Source organism: Octopus bimaculoides, chromosome 4 (assembly GCF_046866305.1).
Source record: "Octopus bimaculoides isolate indiv1 chromosome 4, ASM4686630v1, whole genome shotgun sequence".
In the NCBI taxonomy this organism is placed as follows: Eukaryota; Metazoa; Mollusca; class Cephalopoda; order Octopoda; family Octopodidae; genus Octopus; species Octopus bimaculoides.
The window spans coordinates 87868023-87893365 of NC_142931.1; the positions used below are offsets into that span (position 1 = coordinate 87868023).

General features: G+C 36.3%; 2 protein-coding genes across 2 annotated transcripts in view; one reads left to right on the forward strand and one right to left on the reverse strand.

Moving 5' to 3' along the window:
- The window catches only part of LOC106870222 (EEF1A lysine methyltransferase 1), a 271394-nt gene that overhangs the window by 18961 nt on the left and 227090 nt on the right, over positions 1 to 25343 (reverse strand). The window lies entirely within an intron of this gene.
- LOC106870213 (uncharacterized) overlaps positions 4120 to 25343 on the forward strand; it is a 49837-nt gene continuing 28613 nt past the window's right edge. The window contains exons 1-3 of the mRNA XM_014916216.3: positions 4120 to 4215; positions 10811 to 13148; positions 22652 to 22791. Coding sequence (XP_014771702.2) covers positions 4174 to 4215; positions 10811 to 13148; positions 22652 to 22791 — 2520 coding nt within the window. The 5' untranslated portion in view covers positions 4120 to 4173. The remainder of the gene's footprint in view (positions 4216 to 10810; positions 13149 to 22651; positions 22792 to 25343) is intronic.

Genomic DNA, 25343 nt, shown 5'->3' on the forward strand with positions numbered 1-25343 from the left:
GTTTGTCTCGACTTGTGTGTTTATCTTCTGGTTTTCTTCTTGTGTGTTGTTGTTCTGCTTGTGCATCATCTTTTGTTGCTGTTAGTAGAGCTGGTGGTGGTTGTAATGTATTTATTGTAGTTTTGGTGTTGTTTGGGGATCAGCGTGTTGACTTTCTTTTTACTGTTTTGCCCCTCTTCCTCGTTATGTTATGTATGGTCGGAAGATTCCGCCTCGAATGCGGGTAGGGCATGTTTTCTCCTATGATTACATCTGTGATTTTGCACGTTGGCAAGTGGGAGTTAAACAGGGGCAGCGGAAGAGAGAGTGGGGTTGGAATGTCCCCTAGATGGTGATTATTCCTTGATTGTCAATATTGTCCTTCACATAAAGGCGGCGGGCTGGCAGAAGCGTTTGCACGCCGGGAAAAAAGCTTAGTGACATTTCGTCCGTCTTTACGTTCTGAGTTCAAAATCCGCCGAGGTCGACCTTGCCATTCATTCTTTCGGGGTGAATAAAATCAGCACCAGCTGAACACTAGAGTCGATGTAATCAACTCTCCTGAAATTGCTGGCCTTGTGCCAAAATTTGAAACCAATATTATCCGCCGCATTCATTGCTATTACGAAAGGAGTTAACGTTGATGTTGGTGCGATTGTGGGTATTGTCAATTTTTCTGTTGTTGTTGATGCTATTGATGATGATGGTAGAAATTTTATTATATTTCCTTCCTTTTTTTCTTTGCTGCTACAGTTGGTACTGCTTCTGTTGTTGCATAATGTTGTTGTGTTGGTAGTAGTGGGACCTTCTTTTTACCCTGTCTTCTTGTGATTGTGAGGATAGAAAGGCGCAGCTCCCTCCCATTTTTCAGAGAGATCACATCTGGAATCTTTTCTAGATTCTCCGGTTTTATATGGAGGAGCATCTCCAGATTGCTCCCAGAACCCCCCCCCCCGCGTCCCTCTAAGGTTACACATGATACCAGCCACCTCCGGTCATACCCTGGTAGGATATCTTTGGATTTTTCTTCGGGCCGTCCTTCGCCCCAAGTATGTGGGATACAGAATAATGACATCACTCCCTCAGGGGACAACGGAGGGTTGCAGAGCGAGGGCCTCGGTCTTGAATGATAATTCTATATCTCCGCCCCCTACTGCTTGGTTCTGGATATGTACTGAACGTCCTCCCATTTTTTTCAAGAGCCTTTTTCACTTGAGCATTAGTTGCATTTTCCAGGTGGCAGCTCCCCAGAGAGATGTACTGGTAACACAATGTTCTTTTAAAATATCATTTAAGATAGAGGCTTGACTCTTGTGGCTCAAGGACAAAGTTTGTGAATTCAATGAAGTACAACACAGCTAAGCCAATAGAATCTTTTCTGAGTAGATTGTATAGAAATTCACCTGAAAAAGTCAGTGGATGTTCAGAACTGGTCCAGAAGGAGTACAAGGGATACAGAAAATACCAAAACGTTGTACAGAGGATAGACTGGGAGATGTGAAGGAGGTACGGGTAAGAGTGGACCAACAAGTAGTACGAATGCCAGTTGCAGACAATGATCACGTGAAACTCACGTGGGATATGACAATCTACAGATAAGAAACTGTAAAAATCTTCCACCAGATATCATTCTTCTCCAGAAAGAGACCAAATAACACATCTTTATTGACTGAGAGGTACCAGCAGATCAAAAGATTGTGAAGACAGTGCACGAGAGAGCTGCAAGGTATTAAGACCTAGCATTTAAAGTGGAGCATATTCATAGAGCCACAAAAAATCGAGATGTTATCCTTCGTGATTGGTACTCTCGGAATCACTGTAAAAGAACACAAAAACCAAGTATGAGAAGTTGGAACTATCAAACATCATTGGCAGTACGCAGTAAGCAACTATACTTAGAACAGCGCATGTATTGAGGAAAGTGTCGCATCTCTATGCCGTGGGAAGGAGCTGAGACACGACCTAGATAGCATAGAACATCAAAACTGGAGAGATTACTCTGCTGATTCTTAAGCATCGGAGGTGCTCCTTCTTTGTTTTTTCCCCTCCTACTTAGGAAAGCATATAATCAGTGAAGAGTTTCAGATTTGAATTTAAGAGAGTTCTTCATACCTGCACTGCTTTGTCGTCCGGCATGCTAGAAATAACAGTCTCATTTCCCACATGACATCCTGCCGTCTTAAAAAAAAATCCAGAAGAAAGAACGCGTCAAATAGTGTAGTCCAGGGTATAGTGTGACTGAGTAAAAGACGTGATGGTCATGATTGGGTTTGCTTATTCAGGAACTGGGTAAAACTAGTTTAGTGCCTTCACCCCACCGTCACTAACTTTTGTTTCTTCATAACTTTCTGAATATTGCATGTTTATTTTTAATTGAAATTTTACAGTGATACATTTTCGCGAGTGCAGACTGTGATTATGTTGGGGGAAGGGGATTAGTCAATTACATCGACCCCAATGCTCAACTGGTACTCGTTTTATCGACGCCAAAAGGTTGCAAGGCAAAGTTGACCTCGGCGAAATTTGAACTCAGAACGTAAAGATGGACGAAATGCATTTGGTCTGATGTGATAACAACATCAATGATATTAATAGTCCTTTCTTATTTTGGCACAAGGCCAGCAATTTCCGGGAACTGGGTAAGTCGATTACAGTGACACCAGTAATCAACTAGTACTTATTTTATCGACCCCGAAAGAATGAAAGGCAAAGTCGAGCTTGGCAGAATAATAATAATAATAATAATTTATATCTATTTGTTTTTAGTGCTCGTATATTGTTACCGTGTTCAGAAATTATCGCTGTAATTCATAAATAATGCATTTTGCATTTCATCACTCAACGGACGACTATCTCAATGCTAGTTGGTTAAATGTGCCTTATCTGTACACAACTAATCAATAGAAAAGCGATCGACAAAAGAGCTGTGGTCCTGAACTTCCGCTAGTCTACCTTCTAAACTTCAACTTCCCGTGTTACAAAAAAAAAAAAAATTATATTTTGAATATTCGTTTATCATTGTCATCGGTCCTTTATAAGTGAGTAGACTTTCTCATTAACTATCTTCATATTTGGTAAATGTTTCTTATACTGAATTCTTAAAATAATATTTATTTTTATTTGTGCGAGGAAAATCATTAACTTCACTATTTCTCGGGCTGTAAATCTCTTAAGGTCTCCTGTGGTATGTAAGGGAAAGTAATTGGCCAAACCTACGAAGTGAGCGTGTATGTTAGAAATAGGGTGGTGGTGGGGGCACATTGGTTCAAGGGGCTACTCGAACATGTAGGGCCACATCTGTCCCGAGAAAAATTATGTATCTTTAATTTTAGAAATTTCTAAGTGTGCTTTATAATGAATTGATGGAGTTTCGAAGACTTCGTCAACGAAGTGTTTCAGCAATTTGAATGCCGGCGAAATTTCTGTTGCGGTAGGTGTGAGAGGTTTCCCTTCTTTGCTCCTACACGATCGTTCGACTTGTTAGAAATTCCCTTCTCTGCTCCTACGCGATCGTTCGACTTGTTAGAAATAGCCCGCTAAATCACATCCTACCATCTAAAGAAAAAAAAAAAAAAATGTGAGAATAAGTTGATAATGTTGAAATGCATTTGATCATAGGTACTGTTCACACAAGTTGGAGCTAAGTAACATTAATTAGCTAAAACGTTAATTTCATCTTGTGTAACTATTACAGACCAATTCTTCATTTTTTCTACTGCTTCAAAGTTAGTTTTAATCGAAGTTCTGTAATTTCAATAAAGTTTAATAAAATATTAAAACAGTTTCCTTGATTTAACAATAGACTCATTTGTGATGTATTAAGAACTTGCACGTGGAAATACCATCAGCAATGTTGCTTGTTATTACCATAATTTAAGGATCTTATGTTGTAATGAGTGAAAAAGTCGTGAAGTTGCGTATATTTCATATCAGCAACTGATGAATTTTCCCCTCCAATACTTGCAATTTAAGTAGTTTTGATTAGCTAATCCACTGCATAGTTATAAATCTACTCAAACTTTAGCCGTCACCCCCATTAAGCATTTTTTTTTTTTTACAACGCACTACTCTACTTATTCCTCCTCCCCCACGGGATGCATACTTCATGCTGTTCGCAAGTATGTGTTGATAAGTTCACCTACACTTGGCAGTTAGCTGCGAGCTTTGCGAAAGAAAGTTTCTTAGCTGCAACTCATGTTTTTAACCAAACTTCAAGGCTGTGTTTGCTGTCAATCTGTAAGTTGCGGATTTACTGGCACCCTACTTTATATCAAGCGTTAAAACATATTCTTTTAAATTCTAATTGGGAAGTTTTTATTTCACTTTTATTTTAGATTATGTATTTTCTCTTTACTTACAAATTATATTGTTTTAGCATTAATTAAAACTTCTTTATACCAAAATTATAATATACATAAAATATTAGACACTTAATTTTTAGTATTGAGTACTTTTTCCCCTGTTAATGTATTCGTTGCTTAAGAGACAAGCTAATTATACACTATTTCAAATGCTCAAGGTGAAGTTTATTTTTTATGATTTCGATTAGAAACAATTAAATACAAAACTCATTCAGATTTTCGAAAAATCATTTAGAAACTACATTGAAATGTTTGCTATTAGTTGCTGTTTTAAGATATACATTGATGTTAAACTATTTAGAAGTTGCGTAACTTGTATACATTAGTTGTGTCTGCTTTAGAGGGGACCAAATATTACGCTTCTTTGCTTTTCGCCATGTGTTCTTGGTGTATGTTACCGTTGGATTGCCTCCCTTGATCTAGTCTTGCCTAATAGGGAATTCGTCTTTCTGCCGACAGCTCTTGCTTTATTTTTAGCACTTCTTTCTACATTACTTACCCTTTCGGGTATGATCAACTGTACGTATATATATATATATATATATATATTTTTTTTTTTCATTTTAAGTTTATTTAAAATTAGTTGTGTACGCTATTCTTGTACTTTGCTGTTATTTTGTCAGTATTATATTTTAAAAAAATAATAAGCGCATATTTTGATGTTTACATTTTTTCTCGCTTGTTTGAAACTTGATTATATATGACATCCAGACTATCTTTTTTTTTTTTTTTACTAAATATATTCGCAATTTGTACCTCAGTTTGATTGCACTGTATTCTAAGATCGCTTGTGGCTTGTTTAGAGTAACCGCCTCTTTTAATTCGATTTTTATTCCAATTAATGGTGCAGCCATTCGACACCTCTGACCTCTGCTTTGGTGCTTAAACTTTGAAAGAAATTCTTAATTTATCTGCTTATTCGGTTTACAACTGTTTTGATAATCTAATTTAGATGATATCGTTAAAGCCATTAGATTGTAATGTGCATTCGTTTTTGTTAGCCGAGCAGTGTTGCCACACCTCTCCTGAGGTCCCTTCCTTATTTTTTTGCTCCATATTTGAACAAGTTGAAATCCTATTCCCTTACTGCTGTTGACATTTTACACTATCTCACTTTGACACATATCGGGTAAAAGTGGCTATTTTAAATCTTGTTCCACCTGTTCGAAAGTAAATATCTAACTTGCTTATAGTCTCAAATATTTAACAGTTTAAACAATTAAGTAACTTAAATTATTTTTGTAAAATCCTCAACAACTCATAAATTCTGGACTACAAATGATGTAAGTTTATATCTCTTTTGTAAGTCAACACTGACAATGTATACTGAAATGAAATCGTCTTTCAATACAGGGTATTTTAATCCTGATGCCACCATTGTTTATAATCTCGACCTCTGTTTTCTCTGAAAATTAACACTTCATTTAGTTTCACGTTAGAGTAGGTATTCCGACAAGTTAATCGTTATTATATTGAACGTGTGTGTTATTTCGTAATTATCGTTTAATTTTGTTCGGTGATTGAACTTTTCGATAGCTTCACTATGGTAACCTAAGATAACGCTGTTATTCTAAGAAAATATTCAGATAAAGGTGCTTTTTGTTGAATGCTTCCACTAACCAATTCTAATTATTATTCGTGATACCCAGTTACCAAATATGTTATTTAGCACCATGTTAACCCTGATCCAATGACCATTTGCCTTTTCAATCTATCAAGGATTGCATTGTCCAGTAAGGTGTAATTTAAGAGTTATTTTGGCTTTTATTTGTAGCAGGCTGAGCCACTGCAAGTTCCCTCGTTGGCTCACAACTACGAAATATACTTAAAATAGGTAGTCAGCTGTTTGCACTTGAGACAAGAGAAATTCAAATACTAAAAACAGGTAAACTCGACTTCTTAAACTTTCTATACATTAAATCGAGGGTGTCAAACTGGTTTGGCCTATGTGGGCCAGACTGAAGCATAAATTAGATCTCACGGGCTGAATAAGGGAATTCTTAAAATCCCTATTCGTAATGTAGGCCAAAGTAAATGGATCAAAGGATAATATTCAGTATAACAACATTATTAACGATAAGAAAAGGAAAGAATATGATATATTAGCAAACTCTGTATGCAGAGATGTGTGGGAAAATCTCATCCACATGGTGTACAAATAAGCGTATTAAGAGTCCTGAGAGTAGAGTGGGAATAGAGATAAAAATTGTCTGATGACTGCATACATTTCTCGAGAAAACAAATACTTAATAAAAGGCTTGCACTGTTCTGTTGCAATCCTTTCAATATCAACAGAATCCATTCAGAGCAACACGTGTAAATTTTGAAAAAAAAAAAAAAAAATTTGGTGTGTGTATAGACAAAGTGAAAGGGAAATAGGGTACAGCTTTTATATAAATTCATAAGTTTTTCTCCATTGCTTAAGACAAAGTTTCCCTAAGGTGCACTGATTAGACTTATTGGAACCAGTGTTAATCTTAACTCTAGTTGGACTCTGTCTTTGAATGCATGCTAGTGATATATATATGTATATATTTATTTATTTATTTAACAGACTGTTTTAAAATTAAAAAATAATTATAACATTTTTTATACCCTTGAACTGGGGGCTACACTAAACATTTTTGCAGGCCTATATTAAATTTTGAAATTCTGGTTCTATAAAACTAGCTACTGAAACTATTTGGAAATAATTCTTCTAGCTTGCCATTATTATCTCGTGTTACATCACAAATGAAGAATAAGGAACCAATAACCATTTCTATGTGGTTGTTCAACCTGCTAGAAAAAACAGCAAAAGCTGCCTTAACCCTCAAGCATTCAGATTTCTTTGTCAAATGTGATGCTTATTTATTCACATTGTTTTGAATTAATCACACATTATTTTGAAGCTTCAAAATTTCAGTGGTGTGTTTGTATGTTTTTAGAGTGACATTATAGGGTAGATGTGAGAGGTTGGATTTAGTCAGTTTTAACATAAAACAGGTATAATATTTGGCTGGATTGAATGCTAAAGGGTTAAACCACATGCTGATGTTCATCTTGAAGAAAAGAAGGATACCTTGTATATTTTAGTCTCAGATACATTATATCTGAAAATAGAGACATGTGGTCCCTGTTAGAATATCTTTGACCTTACATTTACTGGATCAGGACTAACCTGAGGCTTAATAGAATCATGAATATCTCACCAACCAATAAAAAGGCCCAATAAGTCCAGTTCCATAAAGAAACTGGAACAATATTTATTGATTTTTAACTTATGCCAAATTACTCTCATATACTATAGTGTATTCTTGCCTTATCTCATTCTACAGAAAATATACTAAATTAATTACCTTTTTTAATGAGCCCCAGTATGGCAGAAGCCATAATGTCAATGCTCATTTGTTAGTCCACCTCACATAACTGATTCTGAGAGAGAGAGAGAGAGGAAATGGTCCTAAGACTTGACTGGCATTTCATTTACCAGCCCTGACAAAATGAAAGACAAAGTCAGCTGTGTTGGAATTTGAACTCAGAACATAAGAGTTAAAGAACTGGGACAAGTATTACAAAGCCTGCTATCGGACACTGCAATGAGACTGCCAGCTTGCTGTCTTATTAAATTAATGAATTTTTGAGATGCTTAATAAACCTGTATTTCCAATACCAAAAATTATTGACGTTAAAATTAAAATATGGCAAAAATTAAATATCAGCACCATGGTAATCTTTTAAATACAAGAATCATGACAGCCTCTCAAATGATGTTGCTTTAAAATGTAACTAACACACTTTAAAAGTGGTTGGTATTAGGAAGGGCATCTAGCTATAGACTCAATGCCAAATGATATGTATATGGCTCTCATGTAAGATGACAATAACTGCAAACAGGAGCTACTTTGGACTGATGACTGATTCGTGCCAAATTGGAAGCATCTATGTAAAAATTAGCTGCCATAAATCAGATAATGAAGATAGAATTATAAAATACTACATACACAATCATGAGCACAACCTTAACAGATTTTATCCTAAGATATATAATGAACCAAGCAACTAAAATTTGTCAAGAACGGACTGGTTTTTTGTTGTTAGAAAAATATCCAGAGGGTTAGTGGAGTTTATTTCTCGTCTTAATCATCTTAGACAAATGGAATTAAGTACAAGTTCTAGCAACATGGTTTTTTCTTTAGTATTAAATGGATGAATGAATAAAGCTGAGATTATATTTTTTATTTTGAGGAGTGAAAGCAGCTAATTAGAACAAGGTATTGTTTCTAATTTTAAAACATTTGTGTGATCTGTGAAATATTTTCATGCGTCTGAAATGAAAATATATTTTAGGTTGAATGACATTGGAAAGCTCAAATTTTTTTTTGTGTCCAAACCTATTTGTCTTAATGTTTGCTTACATGTTTCTTATGCTAAGAACCAAACATTGTTTACTGTTTTCTCTATGTTTAACTTGATTTGTTCTTGTAAAAGCTTAGCCTGTTTTCTCAGTCGAGTACATGTTTCAGATAGCCACTTCTGCTGTTGTTTGTTGTTGGCCAAGTCAAACAAGATTTAAGTTGGTAATTTTAGGGCCATATTAAATTAATTTGATTTAGATTAATGATTCTCTTTTGGAATAGTTAATGTGGAAGCAGATAAAGAAAGCTATAAATAATAGCATGTAAATATTGGGTTAAGGAACACTTTAGATAATGTCAAAGGATGCTTGTGCGATATGAACCTAGATCTCCTGTAAGCATGTCATTCATTAGACCAAAGCAATTCTTTGAATTTCTTTATTCATTTTAGAAAACTGTATTCTTTCCAGCAAGAATTGTTTGTTGTTGACATATTGAATTAACTCAAGAAGGCCTGCCCACCACACAGAATTGAGTTCCTAAAACCAAGGTGTCATGTAAAAAGCACTGGTATTGGTGCCACATAAAAAGCACTCATATTGGTGCCACATAAAAAGCACTCATATTGGTGCCACGTAAAAAGCACTCATATTGGTGCCACATAAAAAGCACTCGTATTGATGCCACAAAAAAAGCACTGGTATTGGTGCCACAAAAAAAAGCACTGGTATTGGTGCCACAAAAAAAAAGCACTGGTATTGGTGCCACAAAAAAAAGCACTGGTATTGGTGCCACAAAAAAAAAGCACTGGTATTGGTGCCACATAAAAAGCCCTGGTGTTGGTGCCACGTAAAAAGCGCTGGTGATGGTGCCACGTAAAAAGCGCTGGTGATGGTGCCACGTAAAAAGCGCTGGTGATGGTGTCACGTAAAAAGCGCTGGTGATGGTGTCACATAAAAAGGACTGGTGCTGGTGCCACATAAAAAGTACCTTGCACACTCTGTAGAGTGGTTGGCTTTAGGAAGAGGATTCAATTGTAGAATTCAGACCAAAACAGACTAAAAAACCTGGTGTGGCCCCTGGTCTTGCCAGTTCCTGTCAGGCTGTCCAAACCATGCTCATATGGAAAACATGTTAAATGTTGTTGATGAGGATGATAATGAAATAGTGGGTTAAAAAATACATTCGGATAGGAAAAGTTGAAGGTTAAGTTGGTGTGTGTGTGTGTGCACGCATGTGATGGTTGTAAATGAGTGTCATCATCATTCAAGTAGTGTCCTCCTTTGATTCCAGTCTTCCATGAAAACATGTCTGGTCATGGGTAATTATAATCTTACTTGAAACAGGTGAAGTTTGGTGACAGGAAGAGTATCTAACCATAGAAAATCCATTTCCATCTGACTCTTATACAAGCATGGAAAAGGGAACATTGAAACAGCAATGTTTGTTTATTGAAACCAATTGTCTATTAATGTTTTAATTTTAATTTTAAATTACTTTTGAATATATTAACTTGATTTTTCTAAGCTCAGATTATGTTAAGAACAGTTTGCTTATTTTGGTGTAGGTAGTACATTTATCTTTTTGTTTTTTGAAGATTACTATCTTTATTTTTTAATTGGTTCAGTCATTAGACTGGACTGACCATACTGGAACACTGCATTGAGTTTAAAAAAAATTTTTTTTTAGTTGGCACACAAATGGAGCTTAGCACTTATTTCTTTTAAGTCTTGTACTTATTCTATCAATCTCTATTGCTGAGCTGCTAAGTTATGGGGATGTAAACAAATCAACACCAGTTGTTGAGTGGTGATGAAACAAACAGAAACAAAGACACACTCATGCACATACATACACACATAGATACAATGAGCTTCCACATGGTTTCTGTCTACCAAATTCACTCACAAGGCATTGGTTGGCCCATGGCTATAGTAGAAGATACTTATCCAAGGTGTCATGCAGTGGGACTGAACCCAAAACCATGTGGATGCAAAGCAAACTTCTTAATGTCACAGTCATGCCTGATGTTAATCCTTAAAAATATCAAAATAACATTTAAAAAAAAAATTCTTTATTTTTTTGTAAACTGTTATATCTCTGAATATTTTCTCTATTTTTCTTTTTGATTAGGTGTCAGACAAAGAAACAGATGAGTCTTGCATTGATAAAAAATCAGAAGATATTATATGCTCTTTGCCACGTAAATCTGAAGACTGGACTGTTATAGCAAATAATCTTGCTTTAGAAAGAGATTATGAAAGTAGAGTAGCTGCAGTTACTTGTCAACAGAGCACACGTGTAAAGCAACCTTCAAGTAGAGTATCTAAAGACCAAACTCAAGAAAAGCAGGTTTCTGTAAAAACACTTTCCAAGAATCAAGATAAATTGCAAAAATTATTAGAACCAGATGAACAGGAAACTAGAGTAACTGCACTCCATTGTCAACAGAGCACATATGTAAAGCAACCATTAAGTAGCGTACCTGAAGACGAAACTCAAGAAGAGGAGACTTTTGTAGAAACACTTTCTAAGGATCACTATAAACTGCAAAAATTATTAGAACGAGACGAACACAAAACTAGTGTAATTTCACTATATTGTCAACAGAGCACATATGTAAAGCAACCATTGAGTAGCGTTCCTGAAGACGAAACTCAAGAAGAAGAGACTTTGGTAGAAAAACTTCCTAAGGATCAAGATGAATTTCAAAAATTATCAGAACTAGATGAACAAGAAACTAGAGTAACTGCAATCTCTTATCAACAGAGCACATGTATAAAGCAACCTTTAAGTAGTGTACCTGAAAACGAAACTCAAGAAGATCAGACTTTTGTAGAAACACTTTCTAAGGATCAAGATACTCTGCAAAAATTATCAGAACAAGAGGAACACGAAACTAGAATAACTGCACTCTCTTATCAACAAAGTGGACCTGAAAACGAAACTCAAGAAGATCAGACTTTTGTAGAAACACTTTCTAAGGATCAAGATACTCTGCAAAAATTATCAGATCTAGAGGAACACGAAACTAGAATAACTGCACTCTCTTATCAACAAAGTGTACCAGAAAACAAAACTCAAGAAGATCAGACTTTTGTAGAAACACTTTCTAAGGATCAAGATACTCTGCAAAAATTATCAGAACTAGAGGAACACGAAACTAGAATAACTGCACTCTCTTATCAACAAAGTGTACCAGAAAACAAAACTCAAGAAGATCAGACTTTTGTAGAAACACTTTCTAAGGATCAAGATACTCTGCAAAAATTATTAGAACCAGATAATCAGTTGAAAACTATTGATAGCTCTGCTGAAAATCATCTGGAAGAATTTATAGAAGATGCAAGACTAGTAGGGTCAGCACAATCTGAGCAGAAGATCAAATCTGAAGAATTCTCTGAAGAAGTTTGTGTAAACAACTTTGACACTGTGGAAGAAAATGAAATAAAGAAAGGTCAGCCAAGTGTTGAAGAAGAAGATTCTATAAAGATTGTTGAGAAAGAGCACCAAGGTGAAACATCAGAGTTTTCCACTGAAAGTGTAATATTGAAAGAGAAACATTTGAGTGTTGAGTATTCTTCTGAACCCAGTGGGAAAACTGTCTTGCCATTATTAAACGAAGAGTTGTCTGTGACTGATGCTACTTCAAACTCATTTTCTGAATGTAACTGGCCCCAACTATTACCATTGAATCAAGAGATAAGTTCAGAAACAACCAATTCTTTGTCAAAAATGTCTTCTAAATTGTCAGACAATCAAATAAAATGCAATGAAAATAAGCAAGATATGGATAATACTCCGGCATTTTTAAACCTTGATAACTTATGTGATAATTCTGATAAAGCCAAAGTTGATTCAACACATGAATCCAAAACAGAGACAAATGACGCAACTTTACATTTACCTTGTGATGACATTGAAAAGCCTATCAGTTCTTTAAACGAATGCATCAGTTTACTCACTAACTTAGATAGTACATTGGCCAACAAACGAGAAGAAAGTCCTGCCAGTGATGAACTGATTGACACTTTAGTTTATGAACCTGATGTTGATGATGAGGAGGAGGAAGAAAATGTAGAAACCATAACCAGTTCCTTAGAAGAAGCAAAAAGTACAACAGCTTCATCAACTGTTGAAATCAAGAAGGAATCTGAAGAAATTTTGAATGAAGTTAAATTAAATAACACTGAACTGAAACCAGCTCCAGACGTTCTACCTGACAGTATTTCGTCTGTGCCAGAAACAATAAAAAGTACTGATTCTTCCTCTAAAGATGATGAAAAGACAGGAAATAGTAGTAGTACAGTTAAGAAGAAAAATAAGAAGAATAAAAGCACTGAAAATCATTCAACAGGAAATCAAAGTGTCAATCATCAAAGCACTGTTGCAGTGAAATCTGAAAAGCCAACTGAAAATATATCAAAACCACATAGCACAAAGAACAAAAAGAAAGAGGATAAAACTTCTGGTATGTATATTTACGTGTGTATGATGGCATACACTTTTATTGGTTTCAGTCATTGAATTAGAGCATTGCCTTGAAAAATTTAATCAATTAAGTTGACCCCAGTACTTATTTTTACTTAAAGTTTGGTGTCTTCTCTGTCTATTTTTATTTTGCTGGACCACAAAGGTACTTGGATGTAAACCATCAAATATCTTTGTGAGTGCTGTCACTAAAGACAAGGTGTGAAGACACTCACACACACACTTGTACATGCACACACACACACACACTTGTACATGCACACACACGCACACTTGTACATGCACACACACTCAGTAGTTTCTACACAGTTCCCTTCCACCAAATTCATTCACATGGCATTGGTTAGTCCAGGACTTTTGTAGAAGAAACTTGCTCAAGGTCCTGTGCTGTGGGACTGAATCCAAACCACGTAGTTTTGAAGCAGGCTTTTTAACCATGAGCCAATATCAAATAATAAAATGGATCTTGGTCAGCATATTCAGTTGTTTGATCAGCTGGACTACCAAGTGCATTGAAGCAGCCTATAAGTGGATGAGTCTTTCACAGCTATATGTATCTTTGCCATAAATTCTTAGGCAGAGCAGGAAACAGTGTGACAAAGTTGGACCTTTTGGGTTAGAGGTTCACTTCTTTTTATGGGTTTTGACATAAGTTCAGTTCACCCAGTTTCACTCTTAAAACTTGTATTGAATGGGGGCTACAGTAAATGATACTTAGCCAAAATGATATACAGAAAGTGTAATATTGAAAGAAAAACATTTGAGTGTTGAATTTTCTTCTGAATTGAGTGGGAAAACTGTCTTGCCATTATTAAATGAAGATCTGTCTGTGACTAATGTTACTTTGCACTCATTTTCTGAACATAACTGTTCCCAACTGTTACCATTAAATCAAGAGATAAATTTAGAAATAAAGATGTCTTCTAAATTGTCAGACAATCAAATCAAATAAAATGCAGTGAAAATAAGCAAGATATAGATAAAACTCCAGCATTTTTAAACCTTGATAACTTATGTGATAATTCTAATAAAGTTAAAGTTCATTCAACACATGAATCCGAAACAGAGTCAAATAATGCAAGCTTCTTAACAATTCAACCATACCACATCAAGTGTATTTTTACATCACTTTAGTTATTTAACCTCAGTTCAGCCATGACCCAGTAGACCTATATCCAATGGTCTAATGATTGTGATTGTCATTGTCTCTCTAAGATTACAGTTTCAAATGTTTTCTCACTTTTTGAAATGTTACAGCATGATTTGAAGGATATCTGACAGATCAAAAGCTCGTGTAGAAGCACCTTTGTTAGCTTGAATAACATATTTATATGATAGATGTAAATCATACTTACAGATTGAGTATTGAACAACTGACTCATGGGTTAGGATTAAAATCACTGCAAGCATTTTGCTGCAATTTTGAGCGTGTGCGCGCATGCACACACACACACACACACACACACACACACACACACACACACACACCCTTGTCTGTCCATGGAACCATGGAAAAGTAGACATTAAAGCAATGATAGTATATATGGATATGTGTATATGTATAGTTTCAGCAGATATATTGTCATTTAATGTCTGTTTTCCACAGTTTGAGAGAATCTGATGAGTTCAAAGACTGCATTGTGCTCCAATGCTTTGGCATGGTTTCAATGGCTGGATTCCTTTCCTTTTCTCAACTACTTAGTAAACTTAGTGCTTTTTCATGGCACAAACACAAATGATGTCATCATGCAATTTGCAAGAGTAAAGGCCTAAAGGGAGCCTGAAGTAGAATAGAAGAGAGTGTGATGATTGTTGGTGGGGTGATGAGAGAAGGTAAAGTATGATGAGAGGAATAGGTTGGTAGTTGTGAGAGGGTAATAATGGAGAGAGTAACAGTAGGCACTATTGGGGGAGTGAGTATGGAAAGGACAGGAGGTAGGGAAAGGATTAGTCAGAGTTTAGTGAGAGAAGAAGGGTCAGGATGGTGAGGTGGGTTGTGCTGGTGGTTCCAAGGCTTCTATCCAAGTTTGCATGGAGGGAAAGAAAACATTAAAGAGAGAAATAGATGGTGGGTAGCAAGGATCTGGGGAGAGTCATTGTAGATAAGAGAGAGAGAGAGAGAGAGATGAGTGGGTATTGAGGAGGCAGAGAAGCTGTGGGAAGAGGACAGTGAGAGGAAACAAGGCAGAAAATGGAAGAGCACTGGGCGAGTGTATTGAGAGTAGAGAAGGGGAAAGAGAGGCTGGAAAGTATGATAGAGGTTGTTGGGGAAAAATTCAGTATGAATGCAGAGAAAGCACCCCAGGTAGTTGGCAGTGGCTGTGGAGAAGAGGATGGTGAAAAAATGAGATAGGGAGGAGCAGTAGGTGAATGCAATGAGAGAAAGAAAGGTTGGATGTAGAGAGGGGGAAGCCTAGCTGTGGGTGGAAGGGAACAGAGTGAATGTAATGACTAAGAAGAGGTTGGAGTAGGAGCAAAGGACAGAAGCAGTGAAAGTATCCATGATTAGGAGGCTGAAGATAAAGGACAGTGAAGGGAAAGAGCTGTGGTTGAATGCAGCAAGTGCATCCCATGTGAACACTCCTTGTTTGCTTTCTTCCTGTCATGCTTGCTCAAGAGAGCAGGTTTTCACCAGTTATTGCAGTCACCTGTCATCTCTTTTGTGAGGTTCAGCATTTTGGGATCAGTTTTCTGTACTTCATCTGTTTTTCTAGGTCTTCCTTTTCCATGGGCACCATCCACTTTGTGCCCTCAGTATTGTTTTATGCAGCTGTTGTCAGCCATATGCATCATATGCCCATAACCAATGCAACCATCTCTTTTGCGAACTTCATCTGATTCCTCTTAAACACTACTTTTCTCTCAGTTCATTTGCATTGCATTGCTCCTGCACACTGATGTTACACATCTTGCAAAATTTTTCTTTCAATTGTTTGCAAATTCTCTACATTCAGGGCCTAGGTCTCACTATCATGCATTGAGGTCTGATTCCTCCCTAACATACTTGTGTGCCTGACATATACAAAATCTGCCTTTGCTGGTAGCCTGTCTGTGGCCCCACTATACCTCTTATGTATCTATTTTTTATGCTGGGTACACTGTATGGAGTTTCTTTCTACTCTTTTTCTGTATACCAAGCATTTCCCTTACAGTATCTGCATCTTGGCTTCCTTTCTACTTAGTATAATTTCAGTTACAGCTAAGTTTACTTTAAGGTCCTGGTCACAGAAGTTCTCACAGACTTAAATTCTTCTGTTATGACTTGGAGGACAATAATAAAAACTAGGACTGAGTCCTAATGAGCTCCTACCTGTATGCTAAATTCATTGCTGTATTCATTGTTAACTCTCATCTTACTGACTACTCCGTTCTACATAGCTTGTGCTGCCCCTACTAGCCATGCATCTCCCTCTAGCATCCTTAGACCCACTAAATAATAGTGAGGAATTCTGCTGAAGGCTTTCTCCAGGTTTACAAATTCTAAGTTTAGAGGCAGACTTCTAGCCAAGTATTTCTTTTGCAGTTGTCTCACTAGTAAGTTCGCATGACTAGTATATCTTCCTAGCGTAGACAAAGCTAAACTACATCTCATCTAGGGTAATCCTGTTCTGAATCAGTTTTGCAATTACTTTCTATAACTTTCATGACCTGGTCTGACAGTTTGATTCTGCTGCAGTTTCCTCTCTCAAGTGCATCCCCTTTGCTTTTGTTGCAGTTTGCAATAATGTTACAAGGTATTGTGTATGATACCTTCTTGCATTACTTGATTGATTATTTGAATGACTAAACCATATCTTATTTTGTCAGATATTTTAAGCATCTCAGCAACTATTTCTGATGAGTCAGTTGCTTTCCCTACCTTCATATCTGTTTTTGCTCTATCTACCATGCAGCTGTCAACCTGAATGGCTAGCCACCCAGTGGAGTCTACTTGGGGTAGTCTCCTTCTCTCTCATTCATTCTTCACATTCAACAGCTTTTCACAGTAGTACTTCCATGCCTCTTTCTTTTTAATGTCAGTGACAGTGTGTGCCTTGTCTTGTTATTATGAACAATCTGTATTTTTGATCCTCGTGCCACAGAACCTATGCAAACTTTCTTTCTACCTCTTCCCTTAAGTATATTTGATGTTTAGCTTTTCTTCTAGCTATAAATATATTTTTCCTTGCCATCTCTTTCTTCCAGTCTGCTCAGCATTTACAACTATTTGTCTATCTCATTTTCTGGTGAGAATGAAGGCTGTCTCTCTTTTGCATTTGCCAGATTGTTAGATAATCACATAGCTGGCTGGTTTCCTGAAGTTAGTGTTGCAATTGTTTAGGTTATTTGCATCACAGAACTCCAGGAGCTTTGATCCCTTCTCATTTCTCATACCATACCCAATGCGTCCATGTACATTTTGGAAGCTATCCTGGTGTTATTCAACATGTCTGTTGACGTCACAAACTTCAATAATGAGATTGCTCTCATCCCATTGCTAATATTATACCTACTCCATTCACTCCATTGCTGTTACCAGCCTAGACCAATCCATATTGTTTTTTCTTGCTTTTGAGGAGTTTGGCTGATGTCTCCTTCCATCTCTTGTGCACATTATACACCAATCTGTTTTCACTCCAGTATCTCCACAGCAGTGTTGCACAGTTTCGTATTTATCTGTCATTGCAACAGAATAAATATTTGTGAAGCAAAAATCGTAAGGATTACTTTCTACAATCACTTGGTTAAAATCCATACAATAACAAAAACTGGCAAGTTTTGAAGCTAGCAAATTTTGTGGTAATTCGCCACTGCACTGCTTTTTGTACATTTGTCCCTCTCTAGTATTTTTTATTTGTCCTAACTTCTTTAATTGAACATTTAATAACATGTCCAAATGGCTTCACAAATATTTATTCCTTAATTTATCGTTGCTTCGTGGAAGGAACTTGTGGAAAGGGTAGATTCAGGAAGATGTGGGACAAAGTAGTGAAAAAGGATCTTCAGATGCTAGGCCACGCTGCGCAGGGACTGGGAATTGTGGCAATTTGTTGTACTTGAGAAGATGCATCAAGCTTAGTAAAATCACAGTCATCGACACATTTCGGTGTCTTTTGCAGGTGCTGGTGCCATATAAAATGCACTCGTGCTGTGTAAATGCATCCCTGCTGGTGGCACGTAAAATGTACCCAGCACACTTTGTAAAGTGGTTGGGGTTAGGAAGGGTGTAGAAACCATGCTAAAACAGACATTTGGAGTCTGGATAGCTCTCCAATTGGCCAGTTCCTGTCAAATTATCCAACACATGCCAATGTGGAAAACAGACATTAAACGATGATGATGTAATGGCAGTTAAATTTGTGCATCATTGTTGTCTGTAGACATAAAAACAGAAAAAAGTTAACACTAGAAACTATAGCAGGAGAGTTATGGAGATTCACTGTTGGACAATAAGTTGTAGATATTGGAAGAGTTCTTTGTTTTCAACCAACAACTGTTTGAACAATTTGTAATAATTCATGTGCTCAAAGTGTTGCACCATTAGCTGCTACAAAATTAACTTGGAATAGAAGCCACATACTTGAAAATCTGGATAAGATTTTAAACATATTGATAGGGGATATGCATCAGCATAATTCTCCATGTTTCCTACATGCCATACAAAGCTTTGATGACCTAAAGACAACATAAAGTTCAAGTTGTGCAAGTGAAAACTTTATGTCAAGGCATGGCTGGTTTGAGCATTTTGTGAATCACTTGAAATTGTATCACATATGATAACAGGAGAGTCTGCAAGATTCTCTTGTTATCTGTATGGAAAAGCTGCAGTTGCTTCTCTAGCTTTACTGAAAAATATTATTGTGAAGGAGGATACACTCAATAGTAAATTTGTTAATGTAGGTGAGTCAGGTTTGTTTTGGAAATGATTGCCAAAATGAATTTACATTTCTCAAAGCAGAAAAATCTGTATCAGGTTTCAAAGCTGCCAAAGATTGTATGATTCTTCTGTTTGGTAGTAATACTTAAGAAGATCTAAAACTGAAGCCACTGGTTGCGTGTTATTCTGAGGTAGCTGTAGCTATGAAAGGATACTTTAAATAAACATGTTTGATGGTGATCAGAGAAATATGAGACTGCCAAACAGCATTCTTATATTGATTTTGTCCAGTTGTCAAAGGATATTGTCAAAGTAGAGACCTTAAAAATGTAGCTTTGCTTCTTGTGGATAATGCCTCAGGTCACCTGTGTAACTTAGTTCAGTGTTTCTTAACCATTTTTTACCTATGGACCCCCTTGATTCCTATTGTACTTGGATGTACCCTCATAGCCTTTTGATGTTTTAAAAGATCCTATCATTGTTTTTATAATTAAATATTATTAGGAATTGCATAAAAAATTAAATTATTTGTCTATTGTAGAATAGTAATCAATTTATTGCACATAAATTTTAACAACAAAATTTTATGTTGAGAACCACTGACTTAGATGAATGCAATGATAAATTAAGGAATAACTATTTGTGAAGCCACTTGGACATGTTATTAAATGTTTAATTATAAGAGGTTAGGACAAATAAAAAATACTAGAGAGAGACAAATGTACATATAGCAGTGCAGGGGTGAATTACTACAAAATTTGCCAGATTCAAAACTCGCCAGTTTTTGTTATTGTATAGATTTTAACTGAGTGGTTGTAGAAAATGATCCTTATGATTTTTGCTTCACAAATATTTATTCTTTGATACATCCCTGTTGCAATAGCAGATAATGTTCTTGTAGTTTTCCTGCCTCCAAACTGAACTAACTTGATTTACCCTATGGACCATAAAGTTATTGCTGCATTTAAAACTTAGCTATTTAGGGTGCATCTTTTAAAGAATTGATCAAATTCTTAGAGGGTGAAACTAAGTCAGGAATAACAGGATTTTGGTCTGGTCTTTGAAAATTTGACAGCAGCATAGTAACAAGTTAAAAACAGCAATGAATCATGTCTGGAGTAAAATTTATCCAACCTGTACTGCAAACTTCCTGAGTAATGAAGAGACAATACATAATGCTAATCAGAAGATTGTTGGGTTGGCATATCTGGTTGGATTTAAAGAAGAAATATCTAATGAGGACCTCATGGAGAAGGAACAGCATCATGCAGAAGATGATTGCAAGTGTGAGGATGTAGAACCACCATGAATTTTTATGACTCAAGTTTTGATAAAACTATGGCTCTTTACATTGAGAGAGATCCTCAGAGAGAAGTGAAAATAAAAAGCAAAGAGTAGATACAAATGCTACAAGGAATTTATATGAACAGTAAAAAATGCATAGCAACAAACCTTAGACATATTTCTAAGTAAATAATTATTTGACTGATACTTATTAATCTTTCTTAAATCTATTTCTAACACACATATATTTCAATGTTTAATACAAAAAGTGTTTTGAGTGTTTGTTTGTTGATGTTTTTATGACTAGAAGTATGCCATAAGAATATATTGTTGGAATGTAACTTGTTTGTATTGTTGAATCTTTTGTAAAATTGGTTTTATTTTACATTCTTTCACTTGTAATAAAACTTCTCAAAATCCTGCACACACCATTTAGGACAGGCTTTGTTATGTATATATTTATGTATATTTGAGTGTGTGTGTGTATGTATGTATGTATGTAGATATATATGTATGTGTATATATATATATATATATATATATATATTGAGGTCACAAAAGTGACAGAGGGTACTGACTAGCACCGCTTTTGCTAAAGATAAGAGTTAAAATAACTCAAAAGCCACAAAATTACTGTCTTGATGACTGACGAAGGAAGGTAAGTCCCCAGCATACATATCCAGATCGCAATTTTGGATTTTGATTTAGACCATCTTAATCCTCATCAGCGGCTCTTAACGCCTAGGATTAAACTCAACTGCTTCTGTCAGTCTTATAAGAAAAACCATTGAAAATGTGTGCTGATTTTCAAAATGGTAAAAGTGTAAACAAAAAATTAAAAAAGGTGGGTTATTAGCAATTAGAACCTAAAGGCAAAATTAATAGAGGTCACAAAAGTGACAGAAGGTACTGATTACCACTGCTTTTGTTAAAGACAAGAGTTAAAAGTTACAAAATTACTGTCTTAATGCACCACACTGCAACATTTATTTCTGAATCTAAAGTTAAATAGAGCAACTGGCAAACCTGAATCAATTTATCAAATACATTATATGTTTTCAAAATGCTTCTTGAAAATGAAGATGAGTGTTGGAAAAAATGCTATGCATAATGTCAAAGATTTCTGTTACAATTCTCTCCTTGCTGAAGCTGCAAACTGCTTTCATGTTAAAGATTCAACTCACTCATAGCAAACTCACCCCCACTAAGGAATTAGCTGGAAAAAGGGTCCCTTAAAAAGCTTATGTTGGGATGCTTGGCTAGTCTATCATGTTAAGGGGTGGACAGTCTTCATAACGCTAAATGGACATGACCATCATGTGATGGGCTAAGATGGGTATCCAAAAGCAAAGGGGCACAATGTGGATAGTGGATAGCTAAAGGTAAAGAGCGAACATGCTTCTGCTACACATAGTTCAAATTTACAGAAAACTGAAGATGAAGACAGGTGTATGAACAACAAGCTGGTGTATTAGTTTGATGCTGGGAAAAAATGGGAAAGTCTTTTACTTTTTGAGCCTATGCTCTTTGACAAAGGATTAATGGAGAGAGAAAAAATGTGCAGAGTTCACTGGTCCAACAATATATATATATAATAATAATAATAATAATAAAGGAGAAAGTCTTAAAAAATTTTGTAAGTGGCCAGCATATGAAAATAGACCTATTAAGGTGAAATCATATATATAATTATAATTAAGGGCATAGAAGAAAACTAGCCTATATGCTGAAAAGAGACGCTAAATCTTCCAACCCTTTTAAATTGTTACAAAATTAGACACGTATTGAAATTGATTTCAACATGTCATTTTGTGATGATTTAAAGTGGTTGGACAATTTTAGTGTCTCTTTTCAGCATAAAGGCTAGATTTTTTTCTATGCCCTTAATTATCTATATATATGGATTCTCCTGTTGTTAGATAATGTATAAGAGTTTTGCAACTTCTTGCTGCACAACCACACAAATGATTTGCTTATAGTGACCAAATGTGTGTGTGTGTGTGTGTGTATATATATATATATATATATATATATATATATATATATATAAATATATATATATAGATATGTGCTTACATATATTTTTTTTTGTAATTTTCGTGGCTAGATCTTCATTTTTCATTCTCTTGCCAATATTGTTACTACTTGTTGAATATTTAAAAGAACTTATTTTATTAACTAATTTGTATGGTATCTTTTGTAATTCAATACACCCGCCAACTTAACTGATCCAATTAACATTTCTTAATGTATTTAACTAGATTTGAATTATCAAAAATCATGTTGTTCTCTTATGTTATATTTGTGTTTATATATTTTATTGCAAAAAATTTTCTTTTAAGATCATGTCTTGAAATCCTTAAGCAATATACCAACAGCTGAAGGAAAATTATCAGCACTTTCTAAGAAATACACTACCATGAGTGAAGAAAATCGAACCCTAATTACTAATCAGAGAGTGATAGAAAGAAAACTCTTGGTGGTAGGTTTCTACATGATTTCTATTTCATTGTCATTTTATTTCTATTTTTTCATGCTTGCTTTAGTTTGGACAGAGGTCTTTGTCGTCATCATAGCATATTGCCATCTGCTGTGGTTCATCATCATTTCTTAGCATTTTGTGATCAGATTTCACCACCTCTTCCTTTACATTTTTCTTCTGCAGGTTTCTTTCCTTGGATCACCTGACACTTCTTTAACTGACCGTTAACCTTCATACACATCACTTGCCAACATCGGCACATTCTTCTTTCTTGCACACAACAGTTGATTCCTCTTATTCCCAGTTTTTCTCTCAACTCATTTCATTCATGTACACCAACATTACATGTCAAACAGAGCATGCTCATCTTGTTTCTTTCCCGCCTCTGCTCATCCTCCACTTTCAATTCTTCTGTCTTATTACCATTCAGTATCATACTTATTACACAAGCTTTATGTAATCAGCCATTCACTTGGAGAAAAAAATCCTTTTATCATTATCAGAAATATTTCCTGATCTTTTTCCATTATTTTCTTTACTTTGGCTATTATACCTTGCAACACTCACCTTCACTGTTTATTAGATAACCTAGCTAACAGAAGCAGTTAACTATTTCCAGGTGCACTTACTACTAACTACTTTTGTGCATCTGTTATATACAAAATCCTTCTCTTTCAAACTATCCATGATCCTATTGCATCTTTTATGAAACTTTTACGATGGAAAAGTCTTCGTTGATTTTACTAAAGAATCATGTGTATCATTGTATAATATATTTTGCATGTTCATTCATAGAAGCAACAAAAGAAACCAACTTTAAAATAACAGTGGGACTTTATTCCTTCGTAAAGTGGTTCAGAGGATCAAAGCAAGACATTACAAATTCTGTTGGATGTTGTTCATCGTTTTGATAATTTTCAGCTTGGATCAGCATTGGTTACATGGGCTCCGTTACATATTAACTCTCCTCTGAAAATGACAGGAGCTGCATAACTTGCCTGAATAAAAAACTCTTGCCCTTCTGACTCGTAAATAGTTTGTCGCACCATCATCATCATCATCATCATCGTTTAACGTCCGCTTTCCATGCTAGCATGGGTTGGACGATTTGACTGAGGACTGGTGAAACCGGATGGCAACACCAGGCTCCAGTCTGATTTGGCAGAGTTTCTACAGCTGGATGCCCTTCGAGGCTCCAGAACACATGCAGGTTTAGTTGTTTGAAATATATTACATGCAATGTGATTGGACCTCTATCCAATTCCCGCACAACACTCAACACCGGGTTCAATAAATGTCCAATAATTCATATGATAGGTATTTTAACAGATCACAACAGATTAGTGGACGTTAAACGATGATGATGATGATGATGATATATCATCATCATCATCATCGTTTAACGTCCGCTTTCCATGCTAGCATGAGTTGGACGATTTGACTGACGACTGGTGAAACCGGATGGCAACACCAGGCTCCAATCTAATTTGGCAGAGTTTCTACAGCTGGATGCCCTTCCTAACGCCAACCACTCAGAGAGTGTAGTGGGTGCTTTTACGTGTCACCCGCACGAAAACGGCCACGCTCGAAATGGTGTCTTTTATGTGCCACCCGCACAAGCCAGTCGAGGGGCACTGGCAACGATCTCACTCGAAAATCCTACGGGAGCCAGTCAGGCGGTACTGGCAACGGCCACGCTCAAAATGGTGCATCTCATGTTCCACCCGCACAAGAGCCAGTCCAGGGTCACTGGCAACGATCTTACTTGGCTTGCCGGGTCTTCTCACGCACAGCACATTTCCAAAGGTCTCGGTCAGTAGTCATCGCCTCGGTGAGGCCCAATGTACGAAGGTCTTGCCTCACCACCTCAGCCCAGGTCTTCCTGGGCCTACCTCTTCCACGGGTTCCCTCAACTGTTAGGGTGTGGCACTTTTTCACGCAGCTATCCTCATCCATTCTCACCACATGTCCATACCAGCGCAATCGTCTCTCTTGCACACCACAACTGATGTGTGTGTGTGTGTGTATATATATATATATATATATATATATATATATATCATCATCATTCCAGGGTGAAAAACTAGAGGTAGTCGATAGCTTCCGCTATCTGGGCGACCAAGTTAGTAGTGGGGGTGGGTGCGCTGAAAGTGTAGCTGCTAGAATAAGAATAGCCTGGGCAAAGTTTAGAGAGCTCTTACCCCTGCTGGCGACAAAGGGACTCTCACTCAGAGTAAAAGGCAGACTGTATGACGCATGCGTACGAACAACCATGCTACATGGCAGTGAAACATGGGCTGTAACTGCTGAGGACATACGTAAGCTCGCAAGGAATGAAGCCAGTATGCTCCGTTGGATGTGTAATGTCAATGTGAATACCCGTCAGAGTGTAAGTATCTTGAGAGAAAAGCTGAACATTAGAAGCATCAGTTGTGGCGTGCAAGAGAGACGATTGCGCTGGTATGGACATGTGGTGAGAATGGAGGAGGATAGCTGCGTGAAAAAGTGCCACACCCTAACAGTTGAGGGAACCCGTGGAAGAGGTAGGCCCA